Below are 21,928 nucleotides of genomic sequence, written 5' to 3'. Positions count from 1 at the left end.
GTTGTTTGTTTAAATTCACTATATTTTCTCTTATTTTTCGCGGTGTGTGTGTGTTTGTTTTCTTTTTTTAATGTGTTTTGTATGTAGGTATGTTATGTCTTACATGTTTGCGATGTTCGCTTAGTTCTTACCTCTGTTTGCACTACTGTTTCACACTTTACAATCGATTTTGCATTAAAATATGGGATTACAACATAAGAGTGACTGAGGCGATGAAGAAAAAACGGACGTTTAACGTAGATATATGTATCTAGATTACATTTTGCGTTTGCTGCTATTTTGTTTTGATCTGCCGTGTTTTCCTTGTTTACATCTCTCACTGAATAATTCCTATTTTTATGCTGAATATGTATATTGTTTTTGTCGAATTTCGTTTTTAACTACCCCTTCAAATCCCGAAAACATTATGTTGTGGATAGACGTTAATAGTCTAAAACATAAAACATTACAACAACAAAAAGTTTTTCAGCTTTCTTAACCAAACAAGGCTTTTGTGGTGGATGCTGTTGGTTTGTTGCTCTACAACTTTTGCTACTCAAAGCAACTCAAACGCGCTATATCATCAGTTAACATATGCGTTAGTGAATTAACTTTTGCTAGAATTATTTCCTTTTCCTGTAAGGGGTAATTTAGCTCCTGTTGTTAATTATCCTCAACACAGCAATTATGAAATGCGCACACGACGACAGGCACACACAGCTGACGACTAACCTTACAAACACACACACACACACGCACACACACGCACACGCACGGAATTTCACTACACTAGATGTACGGTTTCGAAAACAGTTCTTTATGCCGTTGTTGCGTACAATTGTTGTGTTGTCTTGTATCGTTTAATAACTTATACTACCCACTTAATACGATTCTTTTTGTGTACGCACTCGCCCACATCCCCAACTGGTGTGAAACGCTGTGGAGGTGTAGGAAAGTCTATACTTAAAACGTGTATTAACTAATATATATTCCGATGGCTATAGCATTGTTCTTCTCTAAAATCGCATTTTGTCAAACGATTTTTTTAGCAATTCGCCTTGATCCACATTACGCTAATTCGACAGACTATGCGCATGCCTGTTTTTGTTCTTTTGTTCTAATAATTAACAAGTTGTTTAGCTTAACCTACGCACACCAGTACGCACAACATCTATACAAGGAACGGAAGAGTTTATAGTGTATGTAAGGTTTCCTTTCCAGCAAAGAAAACGCTACATTTGGTCGTGGGAGAAGGTTCGCCGCCTACAGTTCGTATTACCAAGAGCGATCGGATCGCACTCTTTATCCGACTAAATGTATGTACAAAAAGGCTTACTAGGGTGAAAAAGAAACCTAAACAACCGTAATGTTCATTGCGATCGTCATCGTCTAATGTTTGTGTTGCTGTAACTACTGATGTGCTTTTAAAAAACGACTTTTTACATTTTCTCGAATGCCCTCGGTTTAATTGTATGAAAGAGAAAGAGAGCTAGAAACAAAGAACATAAGATGAAGAAAAGGAAAAGCGAACATGATCAATTTGTCTGTTTTTGTTCCGTCCGATCAGTTTCTACTTTTGTTTACACACAAAAAAATAAAGAAATGAAAATTGTACAACCACAGTAAAAGAATACATAATTTTTGTTCTTTCACGCATGTGATTGGTAATCGTGCTGAGGGGTGAACCCGTACAGAAAGATCACAACAAGGATCAGAACCCAGATACAGATCGTGTAGCAATGATATACATTTTCAAATATAAATAGATCCTATAGTCAAATTTTGATTATTATTCAACTCCTAACAAATTTGTTGCCTTTTATATCTTTTTTTATCTCTTTCTCTTTCTTTCTCACTAATCTCGTTACGCTTTGCTCGGGGGTTTGATTATTGTGTTATTTTAAATTCTCCATTAGCTTAGATCGATAAACTTCTATTTTCCTATGTTCTGTTTGCATGCAGACAAACGATGATTAACCGTTTCCACACATTTTTTTTGGTGGAAGTTACGCTGACGAATAAGGCGTACAGTACAGGGGCTGGGGGTGGCGAGTGGCTGCACTTTTACTGTATTAAACGAAATGGTTACCATTTTGTTTTCATCTGCTTGTGTTATAATAGAATATTCTTCAATATTTACTTATTCGAACTATCGACTGGTATTATTTGTGAGTGTTACGGTTACTGATGAAATATGTTTTACCATTAATTGATATTTCTGTTTAAAAAGTGAAGGAAACTCATCGAGGGAATGTGGTAATGTATCTTCTTGGTAGTAAGGGAACTAGTTAATTCATATTTATGTAGCAGAACTTAAGCAGAATCGCGGCTAAGTAGCTTCGACAAGTTGAGGCTAAAGTTAAATGCTGTCTGATATTTTCACCCTTGAAACCTTTACACTCGACCAATTCTGAGAATATTCAATGTGTGTGTTCATTTAAGACCATAACAACGAAAAAAACCAAAAGTATACTTCACAAACTGCGCATAACTGAGTACATAATTTACGTTATTAAAAACAACCTAATTCATACAAAACCCAGCCGTTTGCAGTTTATAACATTCTGAGACACCACACACCAAAATAGGATAATAGCCGCTAGAGAAATACAATCTTTTCCTTTAGCAGCGACATACATTTATCACACAATCACTGCATCATCGTCTAAGACGAGGCATAAACATGACGTTTGCACAATGTGAACGAATCTACAACTATACACAGGTTTTGTAGTTTTATGAGACAATTCAACCTTATTCCAACTCAGTTCTGGTCGGAAAGACAATACAAAAAAAAACACGTAAAGAAAAATACTTCAACTTATTGACGGTTGTTTTCCCTTATTCCTTACTGGGACGAATAAACATATTGTATAAGCAACGAAACAATCTTGCAACAGTTGCATAAGAATGATACAAAACTAGGGACAACAAGGGTCTGGACTGATTACAAAACGAAAAAAAGGAAAAGAAAATAAGAGAGAGGTCTAAAACATAAAATACTAAATTGAAGTAAATGTTCGCAAATTCAACCTTTCACAAACAATTAGCGGTGGACCCTTGCAAGATGTGATTGGTGTAACTTTTTGCTTAGTTTTTAATGGATTATTCAAGTAACAACACTACCGTTCTTATTCCACTCTGTGCAAAAGGTTAGAAGAAGTAAAATAATCTGCCAAAATCCCCCAAAATAGAAAACATCAATACAGATGCACAAAGCATTTTAGGTTGCACAAACTCGTTCTACCCTTCGTACATCGTTCTTAGAACGGATGATAATGTCAACTGAAGTAAACCTTTTACTTTGTATGCAGGACGAGAAGGGGGACATCGTTTTTTAGTTTGTTTTCATTCGCTGCCATTCATCTCTGTCCCCACTGGTGCCGTTTTTCCCAAAAGTTCACCCGCAGCCGGTGGTTGCGGATGTTATAGGAAGGGCGAGCGGTTCATGCTGTTCATCGCGTCGTACGGCTTGTGCATACCGATCGCGGGATGATGGTAACCGGGCTGTCCGTACGCACCAGGCGGAGCGGCACCCGGCGCGCCCAGAAGCCCCTGGTTGATCATCATCTGTGCCCGAAGCTCCTCCTGTCGCAGGTACTGTTGGTGTAGTGGATCAAACTGGTTCATGAACTGGTACGGGCGTGTGCCGTGATGCGAAGCCAGGAACTGATGGTACGGCGAGGCAGCGGTCGGTGGCGGTGGGCCGTGTACGGAGGCAACGGCAGCGGCAGCGGCGGCCGCCGCTACCGACCCGGGCGGGGTAGCCTGGGAGCCGATCGGGTTGCCAAGCTTGTCGGCCTCGGTACCGGTGCTACCCGAGCCCGTCGCCGATGTGCCCCGATGGCTGGGCGGGAGGTAGTACGGATTTTGGGAGTTGCGGTACGACTCCTCCAGGTACGTGGTGGCAGACGTGTCACCGTAAAGGCCACCCGGTGGCAGACCGAGCCCAGCCGGCCCGGGGCCAAAATTGAACGCGCTGCCGGGAACGATGTTGGCCGTTTTCAGCGAAATGGCGGACGTTTCCGCGCTGCTTGCCGGATTCCCAACCGCACCGGGCGCAGCGGAAGCCGAACCCATTCCGGGTGGACCACCGCCAGCACCACCCGCACCACCACTGGCGGAGGAGGTAGAGTTGGATGGTTTTAGCCCAGGGTAGGCGGGGAATCCTTGATGTGGGCCGAGTGCCTGCTGCTGATGGGCGGCATGCATTGCGTGCTGATGTAGCGTTTGCTGCTGCTGTTGGGCTGCTGCCGCTGCCGCTGCTGCTGCTGCAGCTGCTGCTGACGCCGCCGCCGCCGCTGCCTGTTCCTGCGCTAGCTGGTCCTTCTTTTTCCGCGAGCGTTTGGGTTTAGCCGGTGGCGGCGCAGGTTCACTGCTGACCGACGCATTACCGGCACCGCCGCCCGAAGCCGACGGTACGTTGGCATTGTGGGACATCTTTTGCGGCTGGATGTTGGTTGCATTCATCATGTCGGTCCGCTGCTGATGCTGCTGCGGATGGTGATAGTTGGGCGATGGCACGTAGGAGCAACGTTCGGCTGCTCCCGGTTGGCGTTGTACGCTGCCATCGTGGTGGCCGCCATGGTGTTGTTGAACATCTGCTGCAGGGCCGACGTGGTGGCAGCGGAGGAGGACGCGACCGGCGGCTGGGATAGATTTTTGCCAAACATGTGCGCGGCCGACGGCATACCTTTGTCGTAGAAGCCGCCAGCCGTGGTCGCAGATGGCGCACCAGGACCACCGAGCAGTCGGTCCGGGTCCGGGTTGTAGAGGGAGGACAGGGAGGTGAGATTGCGTATTGCCGGGTCCATCAGCGATGCCGATGCGGCCGTGGCTGGAGTACCCGGTACACCATATGATTTGTAGCCGCCACCCGCGCTGCTGAGATCCGTCGACGCGTTGCCGCTGCCGCTTGGTTGCGATGATGGCCCAGAGGAAGCGGATGTTACACCGTGCTGTTGCTGCTGCTGCTGTTGCAAATGTTGCGGACTGCGCTGATCGTAGCGGGGCAGATGCAGCTGGTCCGCTGGGTGTTGATTGGCCTGTTTCCCGCCCGCCGGCTGCATGATGTAGCCGGTTGGTGCGGTGGACACGCTAGCCGTCGCCGAACCTGCTCCACCACCGCTCATATCGTGCGCCTTGTTCATGTTGGTCGCCTGTGACAACGAGCGGTGATGATCGTAGCCGCCGGTGCTGTTGGCCCCAACGTTGCCAGCGGGTGCCGGCTGATGGATGCCCGGAGCACCGAACCCGCGCGGGAAATTCATCGTCGCCGCACGATTAAACATATCGAACGCCTTCGATTTGCTGATGGAAATATCCATCGGGTTTCCGTAACTCATGCCCATATGATGATCGAAAGATTGGTGTTGCTGTTGTTGTTGTTGCTGCTGCTGCTGCAAATGTTTGTTGTCCTTCGTACCATCTGCTTTCTCCTTGCCCAAACCGCTCGAAGATTCCATGTTCATTGGAACGTCCTGCGCCGGTTTGCTGCTATTGGTATCAGGTTCGCTATAGCCTAGGTTGATCATTTCAGGTACTTTCGAAGTGTTGGTGATTGAGGCCGTGCTAGGGCTGTTCTTGTTGCTGATGCCGCTTAAACTCGGATGCTGTGGATGATGCGGCGCCGAATGCTGCTGTTGGTGTTGCTGATGATGAAGATGCTGCTGCTGTTGCTGCTGGGAATGATGTTGCGGCGCATGATGGTGATCAATGTTGGATGATGTCGCGGTCGTTCCCGATCCGCCCACCGTTGCTGCTGCTGCTGCTGCTGAAGCTGATGACGATGTGTTGGATGCCGACGCCGAATTGAGATCGTACGGCCGACCGTACGTGGAAGTGTAGGGGTTGTTGTTGGATCCCATTAGCAGATTGCCAAGATGGCTTTGCTGCTGCTGCTGTGTCGTCGCTAGATGGTGCCCGTGTGGCGTTTGCTGATGATTTGGTTGGTGTTGCTGTTGATGACTTTGCTGGTGTTGCTGCTGTTGTTGGTGGTGTTGCAGTAGATGCTGTTGCTGCTGCTGCTGCTGTTGCTGCTGCTGCTGCTGCTGCTGCTGCTGCTGCTGCTGCTGCTGCTGCTGCTGCTGCTGCTGCTGCTGCTGCTGCTGCTGCTGCTGCTGCTGCTGCTGCTGCTGCTGCTGCTGCTGCTGGTGCTGCTGGTGGTGCTGGTGGTGTTGGTGCTGCTGGTGCTGCGTGTGGGCGGGCGATGGATGCGTGTGCACGTTGCTAAGATGTCCCTGCTGAGATGGTGGCATATGAGCCGGTGCTGGGGGCAACGAGGACGACATGCTGCCCGCCCCGCCGGCCGTATCGCCCGGATGGTTCAGGTACGGGTTGTACTGATTGTGGTGCGCCGTCCAGGGCGATTGGTGCGAGTTCAGCTGCATCGGTGTGGACGCGATCGTCGTTCCCGGCGTGCTTGAGGGGGCAGAACTGTTGTTGCCCGTGCCCGTACTGCCGCCCGATCCGGTCAGGTTTTGTGCCTGATGCACACCGATCGTCGCGGCCGTCGTCGCTTGCGAATGGGCGGGAGATTCGGGTGGAAGTGTTACGCCAGCGGCAGCGGCGGCCTGTTGCGGCGTGATGATCGGGGGAGCGAGCTTAATCGCATTGTTGGCGTTGCTGTTGCTGGTGTTGCCGGCAGCGGACGGAGCAGCCGGCTGCTGGGGTTTCGGGGACATCGGCTGGAACGGCGACAGCTGGCCACCTTGGGAGGAGTAGGGCGAGTTGGGATCCTGCTGTGAGTAGGGGGAGCTTTGGTTTGACTGTGAGAACGGTGAGTTGGGGCTTTGGTGCAGCGGCGTATTTGGTTTCGACTGCAGCTTAGGTTGACCACCACTGGCAGCAACGCCGCCCACCGCTGTACCGGTCGATGGCGACGTCGAGGCCGTTGACGGGGCCTGATTGGTGTGGTAGGGCGACTGCCCCTGGCCCGGGTTGTACGGCGAGTGGCCACTGATGCTGGAGGGTGTGGTCTGTCCGGTAGCCGGACTGTGCGGTACCGCCGGCGGATTGTACGGCGACAGCGGACCCACCGACGAGGCGGGCGACGCAATCGACGACGGTTGATGCCCGTACGGGGAGGAGGAGGACGCTTGCGGCTGCTGCTGCTGCTGGTAGCAGGAAGGCGAGTTTGGCTGCTGCTGGTACGGTGATGACGCCGGGTTGTGATATGGAGAGTTGGGATTTGTACTGGGGCTCATCGACGAGTTGTAGTCCGACTCCTGCGAGGCTGGCTGTTTGTACTGGTCGTAGAAATCGACCGGTGATTTAAGCTCTTTGCCGTAGCCTTTGAAACTGTCGGCCACACTGCTTGCCGTAGCTGCTGCCGCTGCCGTACTGGGCTGGTTAACGTTTGTACCGGTAGACCCGATACCGGTAGGTGTAGTCCCATACGCAGAATAGCTGCCGTACACCGAGGAACCTCCGCCGGGGGCAATATTGTTCCCGGCGGTAGTTGTAGTACCACCGGTACCGGTCGCGTTCGCAGCGTTGGACGTGTACAGATGCTGCGAGTACTGCGGATACGGCGAGGGTAGATCCCGCGGACTGCAACTCTTTTCCGGGCTGCTCTTCTGCGTGGTGTCCTGATAGAACCCGACCTTGATCGCACCGTTCAGTGGATGGTACGGGCTCTTCTGCGTATCGTCCAGCTTGGGCGACGTCATGATCGGTGACGCCCCGATCGGGCTCGGGTACGGGGCGGGATACGCTCCGAGCCGTTCGTCGATACCGATGCGGGGACTGTCCGGATCTTGGCTGTACGAGGACCGCTCGCTAACCGTGCTGCCGGTGCTGGCCTTTCGCTGCCGCGGTACGGTTGGCAACGTGGGATAGCTGGGACTTTCCAGACTGCCGGGAATGGTCGGCAGACTGCCAATGCCGCTGGACGATTCGTTCGACGAAGGGTGGGTGGAGGTGTTCTCGTTCGGCTTGCTCTTATCGCTGGCCGGCGAAGCTTTGCCGGGTTCATCGGTGTCGTCCGATTTCTTCGGCTTTTTCGGCGCACCGAACGCCTTGATCCATGCGTTCAGGTTGGGCGTTGCGGCCGGTTTATCCTTGCCTTTGAGTGCGTCCTTTCCAATCGTTTCCTCCGCTTTGCCCGGCTTTCCATCCTCCAGCGAGAACAACTTGTCCGCTGCCGACGAAACGGTGCTGCTTTTGGGCTCTCCGGCCACCGCCAGATCGCTGGCCGGTTCCGTTTTCTCACCCGCGGCCGTGGTGTTGCTAGGTTCATCCTTTTTCGAGAGCAATCCTCCCTCCCGGCTACCGGCGGGAGAGCTTCCACCGGTGATCGCTAGTGCTGCGGTTTTCAACGCACTTATTAAGGGCTTTACAGCACCGATCGCTGCGGTACCGATCAACAGTTCGTCCTCCTCAGCGTCCTCGTCCTTCTTCAGCAACGAGGAGCTACGCTTGGGATCGTCCTCGTCGTCGGCAAAGTTGTGCTGCTGCACGATACCGAACCCTTCCGTATTAAGCACGGTACCGAGGCTTAGCTTCGGTTTTGACTCGTCCGTCTTCACGATCAGCGAGTTCTTCACCTCCTTCACCTTGTTCAGGGCACCGCTGCCGGTCGCACCGCTGCCTCCCGCGCCAGCACCACCACCCGCGCCGAGCGGGAATAATTCGTCCGGCTTGTTGAGATTCTGGATCGTCCCGATGAGGTTGCCCTTCGCCTTGCCCGGCTGCAACCGGTCGATCGTGGTACGGTGATGGTGCAAATCGCGCTTTCGCCCACCCGCACCCAGCTGGCAGAGCTTTTCCTTCAGCGACTTTCGCTTCGGTTCTTTGGGTTCCTTTTTCTGCGAGTGCGGCGGTATGATCGGCGGAGGGCCCAGCAGTGTGTGACTCGTCGGTCCAGCGGGTTTGCTGCCCGTTGCGGCAGCGGTGCTGTTGGTAGAATCTTTTAGTGCACCGGCCGAATCGGAACCCAGCGGTTCACCTTTGGAGGCGTCTTTCGCGTGTGAGGCGGATGGCGTCGTGCTGCCGCTCGCTTGTTTGCCGGTGCCCGCTGCAGGGCCGCTGGGCTCTTTTGAACTGGCTGCCGACCTAGGGGAGAATGCTTTCGGCGGTGTGGCGATGGTCGCCAGACCGGGACTTGCTCCACGTAGCGGGCTAGCGGCCGCTTCGTTCGCCGCCGGCAGCTGCGACAGGGGAATCGGTTTGCGGAAGTCGGCCGGTTCGATCTTTACCGGCACCGTGTCGAAATCGTCCATGATGTAGCGCGACGGCGAGTTGCTGGCTGAGCTGTACTCGGGAAACCGCGGCGTGTTTTCCAACCATTTGTTAATGTCCTTCAGTGTCTGCTCGGTTTCCAGCTCTAGCTCCTCCATGTTTGCACCAGCCGCACTACCACCACCACCGCCCGCTGCTGTAGCGGGTGTTTTGGACAATTTTCCCGTTGGTGGCGGTATGGTTTTGGAATTCGCTTTAAGATGTTTTTGAGCGGTTAAACCGGTCGGACCGGTCGCAGTTGCTGTTGCCGACGTTGACTTTTTAGCCGCCTTGGAAGAGCCACCGCTGGCAGCATGGGCTGACTTCGCGTGGTTCTTGTGCAGCTTTGTGTCGGGGCCATCGTCAACGAAGTCGTACTCGTTGCTTCGGTCCACCTTCTTCGTGCTGTCAGCGGAAGCAGCACCTGGGCGGGGGTGTTTTTTATCGCCCGGTTTCGCGTTGGAAGACTCGCCACTATTTGCCGTCGATTTATCGCGATTTTTCTTCCCCTTCGAGCCACCACCACTGGTGGTGCTTTTGCTGGATGATTTACTTTCACTGGAAGGCTTGCTGCCGTCTTCTGGGTCGCACACTTGCTGGTGCTTTTTCTGCTGCTGTTTGGCACCAGCGCTTGATGGTGAGGCACTTGCATTGACACTGCTGTCTTCTTCCACCGCGTGCTTTTGGCCACGGTTGCCACCTCCTCCTCCTTTGGTCGACGATTTACCCTTCTTTCCCGAGCTACCTGCTTCCTTTCCCTTCGCTTTCGCCTGCTTGGCTTTTGCTTTGCTTTCGGCCGCTGCTGCAGCCGCCGCGGCTGCCCTATTCCGGCGTTCTTTGATGAGATCAAACTTATCCTTGATATCGGGAGTGATCGATCGGTTCGGTGGAAGCGTGGAATCGTGCGCTTGCTTCGGATGGTCGTCTTCCTCCTCGCCACTGTCGCGTGCCGACCGACCGTCAGAACAGTACGACCGGGCCGGGCTGGGCGAACGTGACATCGATCGCGTTGCAGCGGCAAGGCGCGAGTCCCTGGACTGCTTTTGCATCGGCTTTGAGGCACTTTTCGACGCATCTCCGAGGTATTCAACTCTTCCCTCTCCTCCATCCGCACCTTCTTCATCCTCACCACCGCTCGACGTTGCTTCGCGATCGCCCCCGTGCGCACGATCATCGCTGGAGGATTTGGACTTTTTCTTGCCCTTGCCAGCCTTATCGCGCTTGTGCGATTTTTTGTCCATCTTTTTATCCTTCCCCTTCTGCTTGCTCTTGCTTCCGCCGCTCTTTTTAGTGCGATGATGCTCGCCCCCAGCACCGCCAGCTTTTCCCACATTCTTCTTGCTGGTTTTGTTCTTTTTGTTTTTTGATTTGTCGTACGACTTTTTCGCCGCCGGCTCCCGCTCGCTATCACCACCATCCTTTTCCTCTTCGATGCTGGTGTCGTGAGGCTTCACACGCATATTGTCAATGTCCTCAAAGTCGCTCATATCGCTTGCTTCATCGTTCCGCTCCCCGTTCGTATCCATCGGGGCCGGTTCGTGTCGTGCATTGTGGTCCGCTTCTTCCTCACACTTGGACCCTTCGTCGACACGCTCGACGGGGGAGCTTTTCTGTTTGCCACCCGCTTTCTTTTGCCGGCCCTTGCCACCACCCTTGCTGGCAGACGCCAGGGCGCCGGATTTTTTCGTCTTTTTGTCCAGCTTCGCAACCGAAATACCCGCTCCGGCCTTGGCCGCGCCACTTCCCTTCTTATGCTGTTTCCCATCGGCTTCCGACCCACTCTTATCCTTCCCTTTTTTGGACCCCGTTTTTTCCACCACACCCCCACCGGCATCCGACGACACGTTATCTTTTTTCTTGGGGCTCAACGACCCATTCGGTGACTGTTTGGAGGAGGGATCCTCCTGCGATGGGCTGGGCGTTCGCGACATTGAACGTTGCCGTACCGGCGAAAACGATTCACACTTTGCATCCTTCCCCTTGCCACCCTTGGGCGGTTTGTTCATCTTCTTTTCCTCCTTCTTCACTTTAGAACTGTTTTTCTTTTTCTCTTTCTCCTGCAGCGCTTTCACCGCCGCCTTCTTCTTGCTCTCGTACACTGGAAAATCTTCCTCCTCCTCCTCCTCCTTCAGATCATCCATTTTACCACCCGCCAACTGCATACCACTACCATCTCCTGCCTGTAACGGTGTCGTTGCAGGTTCGTCCTCTCCCACATCACCATGATGATCCTTTTTGTACCGTTTCCGTTCGGGTTCGCTCCAATCGGGCTCTTCTTCGCTTTTGAGATTCACCCTATCTTCGTCCCGCTGCAGCCCATCCTCCCCATCACTATGGTCACTTGTTTCGGTTTTTAGTTTCTTGCTTTTCACTTTATCACCTTTCTCCTTCTCCTTGCGCTTGCGTTTTACAGTTTTGTTGTTCACTCGCGATGCACTTTTGTCCTTTTCCGGCGGTTCCGGGTCTGGTTCCGGTTCCGAGTCCATCTCCGGCTGCTGTTTGTTTGCTTTGTTCTTTTTCGTACCGGCTCCACCAGCCGCCGGCGCGAACGGTTCCTTCTTTTCGCCCATCACATTTTTGCCACCTTTCTTGTCGCCCCCGGCACTCGTACCACTTTTCACCGACTTTGCTTTCGATTCTTTGCACGGTTTGTCCTTCCCTTGGAGGGACGGCGAATCACCACCACCATCACTGTTATCTTTGGAGTTTGCATTGGAGCTGCTGCTGCTTGACTTTGCACTTATGTTATTATTGCCATTGCCACCGGAGCCGCCGCCTTTCTTCGACCTGTCCTTGTTGCCGGCCTCTCCCTTGCCGGCGTCCTTCGGCGTGCCTTTGCTGTGCGGCTGTCCACGGCCGTTCATTGCATCGGAGGAGGTTGATTTGTTGCTGTCCTTTGAGGACGGTTTTTCCTTGAACGCAGCATTCGCGCGACTCACATCCGGATACTCGTGGCTCATCAGTTCCTCGTCTGATGAGTTCTCGTCAAAGTATTTCTTCCTGGCACGTTCAAACGCAATCTGAAGGTTGTTGACCATTTCCGTATATTCTGTTGAAATGAGCAAAGGAACAGATATACAATTAGATAAAATGATACTGGGGGCCATCTTCACAAACGCATACATTATATAGTCGAATATACAGTGCTGCAAAATGTCATGAGCATCACGAGTTTTTCACCAGGTACAATTAATACACAATTGACATATCCGAGGTAGCTTGATGCTCATTGCTGATACTCAATGAAAGTGCGTCATGACATGCTGAACACGACATGCGAGTACTTGAGTCGAACGCTAAACTCTGCCTGACAAGCTGAGCTTAATGCCGTTACTAGCATAATTATGATTTTTTCTGGCTGTAAACAGTGCTGCCAAATACCACTGTTTCAGTCACCAACACTCATGACTGAAACAAAGCTCAAATCAGCTCACGTACACAACTGATATGATCAGAGATGAGACTCAAACAGGTGGTGGATCAATCATATACTTGGGGACATTTTGCTGAGCACCCAACTCTTGGCCTCTCACTTGGTCATGATATTTTCGGTCGGTGATAATCACGACATTCTTGGAATAGACTTGGCGTGTGGTCCCAAGCAACAAAATAAGCATGTTTTCTCGCTCTGTCTGCTTTGATCGTCTGTCGGGTCTAACAGAGCGAGAAAATAGACTCTTTATGTTTTTTGGAACCACACGCAAGCACCGCATATCGCCGTCCCATGACCATCGGATGATCACCGCCACTAAATGTCGCGATCAACTGACTGACAAAAAGTTGGTCGCACAAAATGTCACCAAGCTTGTGATGTGCGCATCAACTGCTTGAGTCTCACCTCTGATCAACACGCGACGCTGACATGATTTTGTTTCTGTAGGAATTTGTCATGACTATGTCAGTGACATTTTGCAATGCTGATCACAGTTAAAAAAAGTCATAGTGACTGACTAAGCGATGGTCGCAAAAATGTCATGAAGCATGTATTGGTCACATCAATCGTTTTGAGTATTACTTCTGATTATCACAATTGAGTACGTGATGCTGACATGGATTTTGTTTCAGTCATATTTTTTATGACATTGACATCGACATTTTTTCATGACATTGACAGTGACACTTTGCAGCTCTGTAATTATCATTGACTTTCCACATTTCGAATCATTTTAAATAGAACAAAAATCGCCACCACTTACCATTTGCTTGACCATTATATAGCCGGCAGTTGTTGACGATCAACTTAAAATCGTTTTGAAAGTCACTGAAAATCATATACTCCCCATTGTCTAACTTTTCCTCCATCTTTTGCAGATCCATAGGCCTTCAAACGGGCGAATAGAGAGAGATAGAGAAAGACGGTTTAATAATTGTATTTTAGAGTTTTCAGCAAATAACCTTCGTTTTTACCTTCGTATGATCGAATAGTACTTTGGCGCAATGTCCTCATCGACCGGATCCATAAATGGCCAGGCATCGTCGTGGTTTTTGATACTTTCCAGCACCTTGTGCATACCGATCTGCAGGACCTCGTCAGTTTCGGTAAAGCTAAGAGACGACGATACGAAAATTGAGGTGGCGGAACAGTTCGCTTTGGTAAAACTACTGTTGGTGTAGCTAGCAGCAGCAGCAGAGGTGGCATTACTGTTCCGTGCGTGTACAACATTTACCGACCAGAACCATACACCCACAAGCGCGTGCGAGACACCAGTGCCGGATGCAGCCGTGTTACAGGTTACAGGGGATATTTTTACAGGATTGCCACGGTAAGTAAGTGGCGGTGTGGTTTTTTTCCAACATTCATACCGATGATGATCCCACATGAACCGGCCATAATCGTGCAGGTAGGATGTATGTGGGGGTGTGTGTGTGATAATGGCATGGTCACATACATGATTCGGTAGTAGGAAATCCGAGAGGATGCCAGGAATATAGTTAATGCACACACACGCACAGCAAGTAATCGACAGAGCGGGCCACGGGTGCGCGTTGGGTTGCGTGTGGAGTAAGATTATGTACAAGTGCAGGTTATATTGATGATATTACAGGTAAGGTGGTGTGTGTAATGGCATGGTTAGGGGAGGAAAGAGAAAAGGAACACAATCAAACAACTGTTACATTACATCTGTATGCATTTTCTCATGATTATATTCATTGCTAAAATGCACATTTTTTGCAAATAACTAAAGGTTTACAGTAGACCAATTATACAATTACAGTAAATCCAATACTTCAAACCCTCTTGAAAAAGAACAACGTAAAAGGACCAGTTGGACACGGCCAGTAAGATAGATTAATTGTTTTAAAATAATTAAAACGCAAATCCTAGCGATTAACTAAGTTAACAACTAACGGGGTTAATTTCTATCGTGCAAAAACTAAACCATACAGCTCCATACAGCTAGAGCACCACCACCACGGACGGACAGGCTCTTTCAATGGTAGTATACTTACACATTCGTCGACTTGCCCTTCTTTTTACGGCCCTGATTTGTGGCCGACGCGGCACCGTCACTTCCTTTGCCGCCGCTATTACCGCCATTGGTTGCGGCGCCCTTCGCAACTGGCCCTTCGCTGAATGGCAATATCACGGGCCCGGTGACGGACGACAGAGAGTTGTTCGTTTGACGGCCAGGCAGTTTCGTCGCTGTCGGAGCCATGATTTGATTGAAGCGCAACAATTTCTCTACCTCGGCGCTTACCGGCCGAACGGGACGCCGTTCCGCTTTTTGTTCCGCTTTCGTTTGCTGCCGCTGCTGACACAGTGGCTTGATGACAGCCGGTTCCGACTGTTCCACCAGCTGGTGGTGGTGCTGTTTGCTGTTCGTGTCGGTATTGCCACTGTTGATGTTATTTTCGGCCTCGGTGTCGCTGAAGCTGTGCACACTTTCGCTGTCCTCGCGCCGGCTTACAATGTAGTACGAATCGTTGTAGATCGCAGCGTCCGCCGTCGCGTGGTGACCACCTTCGCTTTCAACCGATCTACTTCGGCTGCTGCTGGCGTAACTTCTTTCGCTCCGGGCGTTCGATTCGACCGAGCTGGAGCGAGCTAGCGACGTTGGCGATGCACTTCCCGTTGCGCTACGACGTGCTGTGGCGCTGTACAGTCTGGCCCTCCAGAGCCGAGGACCTACTGACGGAGAAGTGGAACCGCTCAAATTAGTGGCGCTGTCATAAAGGTACGGACTATTTGCTCTACTACGGAACGCGTTTTCTTTTCGTGGCTGAAAAATAAAATCACGCGTGAGAAGGGATGCCTCGTCTGGGGAGCTTGCGGTTGGCGAAACTATACTTGTGACGGAATTCGATCGAGATCTGTGAATTAAGAGAGCGATAGAAGGGAAAAAGGAAGAAGAAAAAATATTAATGGCACCGTTCCAAAGCAAACCAACGGAGTGTGTGTATGTGAGTGTTAAAAGTTTCATTAGCTTTCCCTATTAACAGTGCACGTCTGGAAGTTATTTTGGCAATTGCACATTGAGTAGCGGTTCCGAAGGACAGGAGTATTAATCGGATCGTTTTGAACAAGGGCTGTTACAATGCTCATTATTGAAAGATGGGTTAGCACAATAGACAATCCTGATGGGACATGTGAAGACATCTTACAATGAGATGACACATTGGGAAGTACTTTGTCTGTGTTAATAAGTTGGGAATAATGAAACTTTTGGACGGTTAAAACAAGAAAAAAGGGAAAAGAAAACAGGAGAAAAAAAACATGCATACATACATATTAGCAAGCAAAGGAAGCCCGCGCTAGAGGAAGCAGAACAAAACTAAAGCATCGACACATCTATTCTTCAATCACAAACATTGTTTCACGCTTCTCACGTCTGTCACGGAACGGTTCGGTTTTCTTTTTTTTCGTGCTGTCGAACGACGATGTTTGTTGTTTGTCGAGGGGGGGATGGTCGTCGAGGATAGTAGGGTCGGATCAGACGTCGCATGTAGTGCCGATTCTGTGTTTGCTTTGCACTGTGTGTGCGAAAAAGGTTTTCCCGCGAACGTCGCCAACTTTAGGTAGTTTTCGTCGCCGTCGTCTATCGTCCGCCAGCATCGCACACTACACACTTGCCCCCGTGGTTGGACTTTGTGCGTACAAAAACCCTGCGGTACCCTTTAGATGTGCGTGTGCGCATGCTAGAGAGAGAGGAGAGTTATTTGGTGGATTTATCTGTGACAGTGTCACGTCCACGCAATAGGGGCTACCTAAAACACTTTGGCCTTGGCTATCGGAAAATTTTGGCTCGTCGGTAGTAAAGAGTTTTGCTATATAGTGTGTGTTTCAAGAGAGGGGGTGACCAACGGGAGATGGTTTGCCGTCTAGTTCAAGGGAGGGTGGTTGGTTTTCTGTTCTTGCTAGTGAGAGTTGTTGTTCGCGAGTGAATGTTTCGCTTCTAACCGTCGCTCAGCTCGTTTCGCACGCGCTTCCGACAGCAGTTCCGCCCGTTTCGGTTGTGGTACACGTGTCTTTTGCTGCACTTCGGTAAGATTGCTGCTGCTTTCCCGATTGATCTCTTCCTCTTCCAGTAGCAGCTGTTGTTGCTCTTTTTGCAGCTGTTCCTGCTGGCGGAGGTTTTTTACCTCCTGCAGCTGTTTTATGCGTGTTGATCTAGGCCGCTCGAAAAGTCTACAAAACAACGACAAAACCTCCATGTAAGGTTGTTTCATTTAAACTCATACCTTTTGGCAGTCTTTACCTATTGCGACGTTCCCTTTCCTTGTCGCGAAATAGTTTCGGAATGTAAGGCAAAAAGTTTTCCACCAGCAGCTCGTGCAGGGTGCGCTCCTTCGCGTTGGTGGAGTGATCGAGCTTGTTCGCTAGATTGCGCCAATCTTCCTCTGTGAAGCAGATTACCTGCCAGACAGGCGATTTGGCCGCTTTCGATTTACCACCACCACTCACGTAATCTTCCCGATACAAGCGCGTGCCGAAAAAGTGCCAATAAGAAGATCCGTTGCGATCGTACCTGGTTGGTCCGAAGATCGATAAGAAGCACATATTAGCAAAGAAACGGCATACCGGCATATTGAGTAACCTACCCTATCGGTTCCAGCCGCAGACTGTCCGCGTCGTAATCGGCAAAGGTGGTGCTGACGTGTTCGGAATCGAGCCGGAAGTCGCAAAGGTACTTCAAAATAGTGATCTTCGTACGAAGCGGTAGCTTTTCGAAATCAATATCGGTGTTAAACGGATTATCAACATTATATTCCTGTAACGAACACGGTGAGCATACGTGAGAATGAAGTTTCCATTTGTTTTGTTTAGCTGGAGCTGACCCTCTTTAACCTACCTGACATTTTTGACGAAACAGACGCCTCAGGAACATCTGATAGTTGCTCGGGCTGATGTGTGAACCGATCTGTGCAAGCGCATCACAGCCCTTCAACAGTGCGACGATTAGCTCCGGCAGCAGGCGCGCGGTGTACACTTTCAGGTCTACTTCACCCTCGGCATCGGCATCTGTTAGAAGGGCCTCTTCGAGATCCTGCAGGCGCAAAATAAAAATTTGAATGAATAACTTTCCCTAAAGCATACAAAAAAAAAACACATACACACTTACCTCAATGTCAAACCTAGGCAGCTGGAAGGTGGTACTAAACAGCGAACAAAAGTGCGCAATGCAGGGCACCTCCCACCATGATTGAATATCTATAAAATTCATGAATGATAAGAATTTTGGAAGCTTCCGTTAGCGTCCGCAGAAATGTGGCTTGTTTCGGGTGTTACTGGGGGGAGGTTTGGTTTCCGTTAGTTGTCGACGTAGGGGATGGACATGTGGCGTGCATTTGGGAACCGGAGAGTGCTTCGGGACGACGATGCTGACGATGATGAAGGTGGTGTGATGTGTGGCCATACGTGTGTAATGATTTTCGTGTAATAGCATAGCGGATCGAAAAAATGATAAAAAATGATGTACTTGTAAAGTGAGAAAAATGTATAAAACACAGGTAATGACAGATGACAAAACTACACGAACAGAAAGACATTACTACGGCGGTCGATGATTTTTATTTTACAAAACAAAGCAAATCCAATGAAGCATTTTCTGTTGGGGTTTTAATATTTTTTTCTATGCATTTCAAACGCGACCAGAACGGTTGTGAGTGCGAGTGCATAAAAGATGTGATACATAAGAGGCGCGCGCGTCCACGACTTTGCGAAGTAACATAATTGCGGAAAGCATAATTATGTGCGTCTCTTCTACTTGCAGTGTGTGTGCAGCAGTTGTGGTTGTGCGGAGAGTAGCAGCCAGAGGGGGGCTTGTGTAGTAAAACCTGCTTTTGGCGCCCAATACCGTGGGCATGCCGTTTTGAATAAGCGATTCAAGATGAACGGTTAGATGGAATGAGGGAAAGGTTAGCCGGAGAGCTCAGCAGAGAAAATGACGTACGACGAGGTAGTGAAATGTTAAGCTATCGCCTACAGGATGTTTCGATTAGGAAGGAATGCATTAGAAAAAAAAGTAAGTGAAACAACCTGCTTCTTCTCAGGCAGTTTTAACCAACAATAAAACTTACCAATTAAACCGATGAAAGTGGTAAACATGCCCTTCGACTCTGCAGCAAGGCCAGGTTTACGATCCGGTCTGGGAAGACCAATACTTGTATCTGCTGTGTCCTGCAGGATCGCGCGTGGGTTTTTCAAAAGCAGTGCCATCGAAATTATATATTTGCGTATCCGTTTGCCGAAGAAAAAGAAGAGAGAGAGAGAGAGGAAGAAAGCGAGAAGAGAAAAAATGTGCTAAAATTAAATTATGAACTTTCACGGTTTCGGGTCGTCGTTTGCCGCCACGTATTGGCCGAGCAGGTGGGGGTACATTTAGCCCCGTGGGTTGTTGTTTGATGTCCGAGATATGCTTTTTTTTGTGGGGTGCGTATTTAAACGATTTTTTTTGCCTTACACTACCCGCAAGACCTCTGCGTAACAAAAAGGAGGCACTGGCGTGGTTCAGTTTTAACGATAAGGATAAATACAAACGACCCAGAAAGAGCGCCAGGAACAAAGAGCAGAACGTTAGTGGTTTCAACGGACAGAAAAGAGCAAGACTTGTTTCTCCAGTCTCCCTCTACTCGAAGCTAAAACAAAAAACCGTTGCCTACTTCGACACCAGGAAGTTCGGGTTTTTCGTTCTTTGGTGTGTCTCTTCCGGTAAAACGGTAGCCAGCAGATTTGTACGTGGCGTCGGCGTCGGTCGCAACCCGCTACTGCACGATTCTCACATGACGTTTGTTTTTCTTTTCTTCCCCCCCACGGTCTGTGTGTGTTTTTAAACTGGACGGATGATTGGTTTTCTCCGATACGGTGCACGCCGCAGAACGGCATACACACCGACACGCACACACGCACACACACACACACACACACACACACACACACACACACACACACACACACACAACGAAGAGTAGCTCGGTGTGGTGCACGCGCTCTTCTCACTCGGTATATTCCAGCATAGTTTCACATCGTTTCACCGCCAGCGCCTGCTGCACACCACGGGCGTACATAATCGCGCACGGCCCAAACAACATAACACACGGGCAGCAGCATACAGCCAAACACACAAACACACGTACACACACTGTATTTCGCCTATTCGCTCGTCGTTTGGGCGCCTTCTCCACACGCCTTTGCTCTTTTTCTCGCTCGGGTTCGCTCTCACTCTCGCTCGTTTCTGCTCAGGCTGCGCTGCCCGCTCTGCGTTACGTTGCGTTGGTGTACGTATGCATCCCTTTCGGTGCCGCGAGTAGCGGAAACTCCACACGGGGCGGGCAAAAAATCAACTACGACGTTCGGCCGTACTACACCGTCGTCCCAAAGCGGGAGTTGCGAGCGCTTCGGAAAGATCCGCTATTTCGCCTTTTTATTGCTCTTGCCGCACATGCTACTTCTACGAAGAATCCACGTACTGTGCAGCTGGGTGTCTGTCCCTCTGGGCACTTGCAAAGCATGCCGCCCTCCCCACACACCCCCGGAACAGAACGGAACGGAAGACTTCACCCCACTGTGAAGGTATGCGCTACAGGAAGATGCATCTCGCAACATCCGGAACCGAAGCGGGAAGTTGGAGAGGATCGATAACCACGGTGGTCGTGCTGAAAGGAAGAGACCCTTCAGCGCTTTTCCGGTGCCCCCACGGAGAACAGGTCGCGTATGCCGTGAAAAATTCCTTTGCTCGTGGTGTTGGCAATCGTTTTGGCAGGATGGGATAGTGGGAGGGGGGGGGGGGGTTCGCTGGAGGTGCTTCCTATCACCCACGAAACACTACACTCACATCACAACAGAAGGCACCACGCAACACAAAGACGGGAGGGGGGGAGGGGATGGTTTAGGGTGAAAAGGATGGCAAAATAACGAACGCGGGGACGCGCAGAGCGCCGTACAAAAGCGACCGTAGCTTTAAGGGAGTGAAGAGCAAAGCAAGAAAAAAAACGTCACGAATCTTTAGCCAGCTTTCTTCGTGTGGCAGCAGCACCGCCAGCATTTTGCACCACCAACAGTACCAAGGGCCAGCAATATTCACCAAGGGAACACACGAATGCGAAACAATCCGGCCAGCACGTAGATTTTGCGACCTGCGATTGCACCTGCAATCGATCGTTTCGATACGCACCCAGAACGGAACACAAATATACGCAGTGATAACGCACCTTCCGTCGCGACCAGCTTGAGTTAAAAACGCTCTCTTTTTCAGTGACGATGAAAAATGGTCGCCTCTGGTGTTGTGCCGGAGCGGGTCGTTCCCGAGCTTGCTCCGAGCGGACGGATCGATTGCGATCCGGGGCCGGAATTTACCGTTGGCTGTCAGGTTTGGAACGGGGTTAATGTTTGCGAATTGAGCGTTATGAGTTTGATTGCATACGCAAATTGTATGAAAAAAATGACAATTGAAATGAAGATATTTTACCATCATCGTTCCATATGAACATGTAAAGACGAAAAAATGTTCTTTGCATTGAAACCCGCTTCGTGTCCATCCGATCCGAAGGAACGGGAAGGCCCATCACTAGCTAGAAAATACAAATTTATAGGACGATATTAGTTGGTGTGCGTGCCGTCTTCAGTTGTGCATTAGTGTGAGTGAGAATATGAACCGTGATGTCAAAACAAATTTGGCGCTAAATCGATTGTGATCAATTTCGATTAAATTAGCTGCAAAACAATAATCTTTCATTATTTTAAACTGAAACGTGATGAAACAGGCCAATTAAAAGAGAAAAATGAATTAAAATTGCCACCTCTAGCTTGAGAAGGAATTGGGGTGAAAGTTGCCTTCGCTGTGTGTGGCAGTACAAGTTAGAGGGGTAGGAATGGTTTGTTTTCACCCAGTGCCAGACAATTTGAAAATGCCATTTTCAACGGTTTTAACGGTTTTTACTGATTTCCCAGGTGACAACTGTTCTACATTTTTAGCTTAAACTCCTCGTGAACAGCTCGATTTAACCCATTGCCTCATATAAACGCTTGAAAACATGGATGTGTGAGTGAACAACGATGTGTTGAAGCGTTGAAGTTTATGTCAGAACTTCGGTAGAAGCCGGACAAACAAGAAGCTTGCCGTTTTGTCCTCAGTGTACAACAACCAAAACACTGAGTAAGAATAAATAAACGATCTATCTAGGAGTATCAGAATAGCGGTGAAACGCATGGACCAACAAAACAACATGAAAAGTGTTTTATAATAAACTTTTTGTTTGATATGGATTGAAGAGTACGAATTTTTTGTTTTGG

General features: G+C 49.8%; 1 protein-coding gene across 1 annotated transcript; it reads right to left on the bottom strand.

Annotated features, from left to right (window-relative positions):
• Positions 1-357: 357 nt before the first annotated feature.
• On the bottom strand, positions 358-20,926 carry LOC121592251. Its single transcript, XM_041913652.1, is given in 15 exon segments — positions 358-4,509; positions 4,512-12,247; positions 13,395-13,519; positions 13,606-13,839; positions 14,650-15,419; positions 15,488-15,510; positions 16,008-16,316; positions 16,405-16,424; positions 16,556-16,825; positions 16,896-17,165; positions 17,239-17,408; positions 17,490-17,684; positions 17,760-17,848; positions 18,718-18,817; positions 20,848-20,926. Coding segments are annotated over 14 exon segments (11,343 nt in total). The 5' UTR covers positions 18,746-18,817; positions 20,848-20,926; the 3' UTR covers positions 358-3,405.
• Positions 20,927-21,928: the final 1,002 nt, after the last annotated feature.

The sequence above is a fragment of the Anopheles merus genome, chromosome 2L (genome assembly GCF_017562075.2).
Source record: "Anopheles merus strain MAF chromosome 2L, AmerM5.1, whole genome shotgun sequence".
NCBI lineage: Eukaryota > Metazoa > Arthropoda > Insecta > Diptera > Culicidae > Anopheles > Anopheles merus.
This window is presented reverse-complemented; position numbering and strand designations above follow the sequence as displayed.